The sequence below is a fragment of the Athene noctua genome, chromosome 16 (genome assembly GCF_965140245.1).
Source record: "Athene noctua chromosome 16, bAthNoc1.hap1.1, whole genome shotgun sequence".
Lineage (NCBI taxonomy): Eukaryota > Metazoa > Chordata > Aves > Strigiformes > Strigidae > Athene > Athene noctua.
The window spans coordinates 17288677-17294987 of NC_134052.1; the positions used below are offsets into that span (position 1 = coordinate 17288677).

Sequence of the window (6311 nt, forward strand, 5' to 3'; positions counted from 1 at the left end):
AGCAGCCATCTACCCAGCCTTGCTGAAAGCAAGCAGCTGGCAACTTTCCAGGGAGGGGGGCAGAACTAACTGCTTGTCCCAAAGCTGTTCTGAGCGTACTTCACTGGAGTCAGTGACAGTGTCCTATTTGTTGCCAAAAGGTTGCGTCTAGATCAGAAATGCTAAGTGTGGACACTAGGTCCTTTCTAGGTCATCCCCTCTATCTTGAAGAGAAAATTAGATTGGAAACAACAGACTACAGGGCTCTACAGTTCACAAGCATGTGTGCTGGCACAATCAAATTTCATCTTCAAGCACCGTATGTGGTGCAAATCCTGGCCTGTGAACAAAGTCACCTTTACCTTGGATTTACAGGGACCTGAAATCCCAGTCCAAGAGTTACACTGTAGAAGGATGCCCGAGGTTCAGCTCTGGGAAATGCAAAGAGAAGCTGTGGTATTGCTAACGACAGATCACACGTGGAAAGCGTCGCTGCCCCACATCACAGCCCACGGGTGTCACGCCTGTCAGGAGGGTGAACAGGGAGAATCCTGCTGGAAGCATCACACATCCCAGCTATTGGAAAATCCAGCGAGGGACAGGCCAAGCCCTTCTCATCTCCAGGCATCCTACCTGAGGCACAAGATCCCTTGGCATGCCAGCCTGGCCTGGAGCTGCTGGCTCAGCGGCTTTACATGAGGTAGTTGCACCACCTGCTGTCTGCTCCAAAGCAAGTTACCAATGTCTATTAGAACATCATTAAAGATGACTGTTATTAACAAGTTTTCTTCTTCAGAACCATTGTTTTGCAAGACATGGTCTTGACTAAAGTAATCAAGAAAGACTTCATATCTGAAAATAATGAAGCAAGACTGACTGAGGTCCCTCTAGCCCAGCCAGAACAGTTCAGGTTCTCAGAGTATGAGAAATTCACTCTAATGCCCAGCTCCTCTCAGGAGAAAGATCACACCATTATCCCTTTGGGAAGCTCTTTCAAGTTATTTCTACTTCAAAAACTCCAGAAGCTAGCACTGAACAAAACTCTGAAAGAGGTGAAAATTCTCCATGCAAAATACCATCCACCTGTCCAACACCACTGGTGGCTTAGCAGAAAGGAAAGGGACACATCTTAAATCCTGCACCATTCCCCTCTCCTGGACAAGGCAGCAGCACTAACTGATGCCCAATGGGGCTAAGAGGTAAAATTTCTACAAAAAGCCACAGTGCTAAACCTAGAGATCAAGGATCCTGTTCATGGGCAAGTATTTTCCGTACCAGGCCTCAGAAATAATTGGGCATGCAGTAGCAAGGTCAGTGTGCATCCAAAAGGAAAGGAGTTCAGAAGGCAAATGCCCTCTGCTTGATGAAGCATAGGTGCATAATGTGTAGACAAAAAGGAATCTGAGAAATAGTTTATTTAAAAAACAAACACCCCCCCCCAAATACCCATATACTTTCTGATAAGCTTATTGCTTAAGCTACATCTCCTGGGATACTGCTCTCTCCTCTTGGCCTGCAGGGCCAGAAGTGCTCATACATCCCTGTCCTTCCTCCAACCAACATCATTTGACCTCGTTCAATTGGTCCCAGATACCAGCATTTAATTCTCTCCTTACTACGCACACAGAACACGCAGGTCACCAGGCACAAAGGCTCCTTCTCACTGGGACAAGTCTATGGATTTATATGTAGTCATCTGCTCCCGCCAAGATGCAAGTTTCTCCTCAGCAGAACCATAAAGCAAGCATGAGAAGGTAAATCTACCTTCTTTGTTGAAGACAAAGCCAATGCTACAATCACCCCTGAACCGCTGAACCGTCCGTCCAGACATGGCCATGCTTATTACCCTAGAGCTCATGGTCTACACTCTCCTTACAGCCTTCAGGACTCCCTAATAAGCTTCCCACAGCATCTCCCAGTCTCACCACGTTGTTCTCCTTCCACTGAACCACGGCTCATCTTCCGAGTTTGCTCTCTGCGAAGGGGATATGAAAGGACATCGCCTCTTTCTCGAGCAGCATCTACAGATCCATGCTGCAGCAGAACAGCAGGGTTCTCTTGCCAGGCCCTGGCTCTCCTCTGGGTGCTCACAGAGAGACTCTCGGACCTTCCTCCTAGAGAGCTGTCAGGCAGGTGTGATAAGAACAGGGCAGGGGCCTTTGCGCTTCGTGATCAGTCAGTGCTGCTGTAGGGTTTCAACATCCTCTTCCTCCTCCTCACCACGTTCGGAGTGGCACAGCAGCAGCTCCAGGTCAGGGTGAGAGCTGGCCTCTTCCTGTAGCTTCGGTGCTTCTTCACCTGCATGCAGACAGCCCCTTTAGTGACAAACGTGCTAGAACACCCATCAGACCTGGTGCTGGCCAGGAGCTGCCGACAGACACAGCTCCTAGTGAAGCTACAAGAATGCCTACAGAGAAACAGAAAGGGATTTAAAACAGAATCACCTTTGGAATTCATGGCTTTGAGAATGACATGAAGGAAGATTCCTGACAGACAAACAGCAAAACCCAGACAGTTCAAGAGACTGAGGCCGTTTCCCAGCAAATGTGTGGCGAGGAATAAAATGCAATTTCCTGTGGAAACAAAAAACATGACAAATGGCAGGGGAGGATCTGAGGAGATATGCATGAGACATTTTACCACACAAGCCCAGATCAAGATGCCAGGCTGCTAGTTTCCATCAGCACATTCTTCCATGCGCAGAGAGTTCTAGGACCAGTTTCTAGGAACAGAATGACCTGTTAAACTGAGATGGGGGAATTTTAAGTCCTCTGACTGCATAGCTTGGCTACATGGAAATCCTGTGACTTCCAGATCAGACAAATTTCCCATCACCATTCAGCTCAAAAGTGTGTGTGCTGGATTCCTCAAAGAAGGCGAGGAGGTACCAAACTAGGTTAGAGGTAGCTCAAGCCAGTGGTTTGTTCATAGGCAGGTCTGATGTAAGAGCATGCCCTTCCTACCCCTCCTCCCTCCCACACCATCTGTTGCTCGTGAAGCCCACATGTTTTAGCCTGTCCCAGATCCCACTAAACTCTGGACCTTAATGGTATTTTTTATAGAACGGCCATGAGTCTCTGCCCCTTGCTGTCAGAGACCAAGGGACTTCACCGTAGAGACTGCAAGGAAAAGCATCAAGCTCCTGTGCAAGGAGAACAAAAACAACAGGAGATGATGTCTAAGGCTCTAAGGAAGTTCCCACCACACAAAGCCTGTTAGAGATGACTCGGTACTTGCCTTGTAGCATTAGCACAGGAACCATGCCTTACCTTAAAAATGCCAGCAATGGAAAGGGTGAGGCTAGATGTTCTGGAAACCAAGAGGAACTCAGAAAAGCCTAGACCAAAGGCAAGAATTCCACCCAAGAACAGCTTCCCTACCAGAGAGAACAGCATTCCTGCTTCATGGAAATGGACAAAGGCAGGCCTAGGAACAAGACAGTGAGTAGCAGAGTACCTTTCCCAACTCCCAGGACTCCTCACGAAAAGATGGGGGTTGGCCGCTCACATTCCAGTATCAGGAGGATGTGGAGCCAGTTCTTCACAGCCCCTACTTCCACAAGTGGGGCAGGCTGCTATTCCCGTGCACTCTTTAATGTTCCACCAGCATAAGGTGTATCTGAGCCCTTACAACTCCAGGTCTCCAACGACTTTGTAAAGTTCATAGAGGTTCACTTATCTGAATGAATCACCTCAAACAACAAACTGCTAAGCAATCTCCCCAATCACTCTATAATGCTCTCCCTGCTTTCTCTAATTAACTCACACCATGAAACACCACAAAGAGAGGGAAGAGCCCAAGGAACCTGAGCGGCTGCAGGTAAAAGAAACATGGTATCAGTGGGGTTCTGGGGCCCTGAAAGAGGAGAATCAATAGCAGACCAGGCAGCATCAAGCCAGGGAATAACATAGCTCCTAGAGCCTTTATTAGCACCCTTCCTAGACATACATCTTACCTGTAACGCCCACACCTGTGCTGCTGCAGATGCCAAAGCCACCTTCATTACCCCTCAACAGATGACCCCTGCCCCAAGTGCCAAACACCATCCCTTACACTAGATGTCTTGTTTCTGCAGCAAGGGCCACCACCTCCTTATTCCCCCATCCCCCCCGCCCATTACCAGCACCACCTGCTGCTTCCTAACACCCTACACACCCAGCTCGGCCTTCTGCATAAGTATGTGTGTGAGGGTCCAGTGAATACCCCCGAGGAGAGGCACACAGCACCAGCACAAAGCCCTGGGCGCTGAGCTGTGTGGACTTGTAAGTGAACATGAGGAGCCCCCCCCGCGATGAGCAGAACCACCACCAGCAATGCCACCCTCTGGGTGACAGCAAACACAAAGTCACTACAGATCCTTCGAGCTGAACAGAGACAATTCATCCACGTAACTGCATTATTCCTCTACTTGTACGTTCCCTGTACATGTACTGCCTCTTTCCCTGGGCAGGAACTTCTCCCTCCCTAAAGCAGCATGTGGGACCCTTACCACTTCCTCCAGCTTGAAGAGCAGTGAAAAAAGCAGGATGAAGAGAATGGCAGAGGATTTGGTCATCACCTAACTGTAAGGACCAAAATACACTGTGAGTCTCCTCCAACATCCTCCTTCCCAGCAAAGCACTACTGGGCACCAGATGGCCCCCTTCCACCTTGCTACCAGACAGCTATCACAGACCCTGCGTGCCCCCCTGGCTGTACACCCATCCAGGAATCTGACCCTGGCAAAGCACTTCCAAATGCCCCCCCCCCCCCCCCCCCCCCCCCCCCGAGGGCTCCTGGGGAAGATGGTGTTTGTACTCACAGGGAGACAGTGATGTACAGGAGGCTCCAGTTACTCAGCCCAATATCCAAGGAAGTTGACAGAGCTGAAGAATCAAAGAAAAAAAATCCTGAAGTTAACTGTCTTCCACAACATAAAACCAAACACCAAAACCCTGCTAACTGGGCATGAACATATGGAGCAGAGCAGACCCAGAGAAAAACCCATGTTTTCCTCTGATTAACTCTTCAGTATCAACATTGCCTGGGTACCCTCAGCTCTTCACGTTTCTGTCCCTCTCCCTGTGGTCTAAGCTGGGCTCAGCACCACACACTACACAAAGGTGCAGAGATAACTCTTGCCCTCCCTGCAACTGGAAGCCATCACCGATTTGCACTAAATATCAGAGCGTGGTAACTCCTAAGTATGAGGGCCACTACCAGAACCCTAAAGAAGCAAGTGTGGCAACAATGCTCAACACATGCCCTTAATCCTGGCACAGCTCTCCTTACAGTCTGTTCTCCCTGGCCATAAGCTTCCTACCCAGCAAACAGTTCCCCTGAGCCAGTGCAGGCCGTGCTGACAGGTGGTACTGTGACAGGTGTGGAGAAGGCATTTCTCAAGAAACCACAGGGCATGTTAGGTAAGGTATTGCAAACCTTGCCAGAGATCTTAGGCCAGATACTGTGGGACACAGCATGACAATGACTGAACCAGCATAAGACACAGCCAAAGAAGTGCTGAAGTAGCTGGAGGTCTGTGCTCTGAGTAGGAGATTCACTCCCTGGTCTCGGCTACAGCAGTTTTGTGTTACCTACAGCAAACTCCTATATCACAGACTAAGTTCCAACCAGAGACAGCTGAAATAACATAAACGCGTGGCTTGATACCACCGTTAAGGAGAAAAAATAACTTGCAGAGATGGAGGTACCGTGCGAGATTCTCACTGCGTGTTCTCACGTGCCAGTGCTTCCTTCGGAAAAATGCGCTCAGTGCGGCCTGTCCGCACTCCGACCCGCTCTTGTTACGGCCGAGGAGGCCGGTCCCATTCGGGCCCCACCTGCGAGCGGCACCTACTCCTACCCCGCGGCTGCTGAGGGGGCGCAGGGGCCGCCCGCAGCGCTGGGCTGGCCGACCCCCGGCTCGGCCCGCCCAGGGGGCCCCGGCACCGGCCCGGCCCGGCCCGGCGTCGGCCGCGGTTCCGGGAAGGGCCCGAGCGGTCACTCGAGGCGGGCGGGCACCGTTCGGCACCGCCCGCTCCCGCTCCACCGCCCCCCCCGGTACCTGCGGGCCGTGCGGACAGTCGGGCCCGGGCGGCGCCGTACGGGGCCGCCCCGAGCGGCAGCGCGCGGGCGAGTGCCGAGAGGCCGAAGACGAGGAGGAGGAGGAGCAGCGGCGGGACGGGGAAGCTCTGCGGGACCGAGAGGCGCCGCCGCCCCGCCCCTGCAGGAGCCACTTGTTGTAGAAGGCGATGGCGGCCGAGCAGCCGTAGTACAGCAGCACCTGCGCGCCGCCATCGCCGCGGCTGCCGTGGGGGGGCGAGGAGGAGGAGGAGGAGGAGGAGGAGGAGGAG

The 6311-nt window shown here is 51.9% G+C and overlaps 2 protein-coding genes across 3 annotated transcripts in view; both read right to left on the reverse strand.

The window, feature by feature from the left end:
* CDH22 (cadherin 22) overlaps positions 1–6208 on the reverse strand; it is a 116650-nt gene extending 110442 nt beyond the window's left edge. The window contains exons 1-2 of one of the 2 annotated variants that reach the window (XM_074920229.1): positions 6023–6208; positions 4781–4844 (exon numbers count right to left, since the gene is read on the reverse strand). The gene's annotated coding sequence lies outside the window, so the exon portion shown is untranslated. The other variant, XM_074920232.1, reaches the window with a different exon arrangement.
* On the reverse strand, positions 1387–4690 carry SLC35H1 (solute carrier family 35 member H1). The gene is given in 9 exon segments (XM_074920235.1): positions 1387–2277; positions 2424–2552; positions 3239–3435; positions 3755–3804; positions 3806–3834; positions 4135–4190; positions 4192–4265; positions 4267–4302; positions 4469–4690. Coding segments are annotated over 9 exon segments (759 nt in total). The 5' UTR covers positions 4535–4690; the 3' UTR covers positions 1387–2155.
* Positions 6209–6311: the final 103 nt, after the last annotated feature.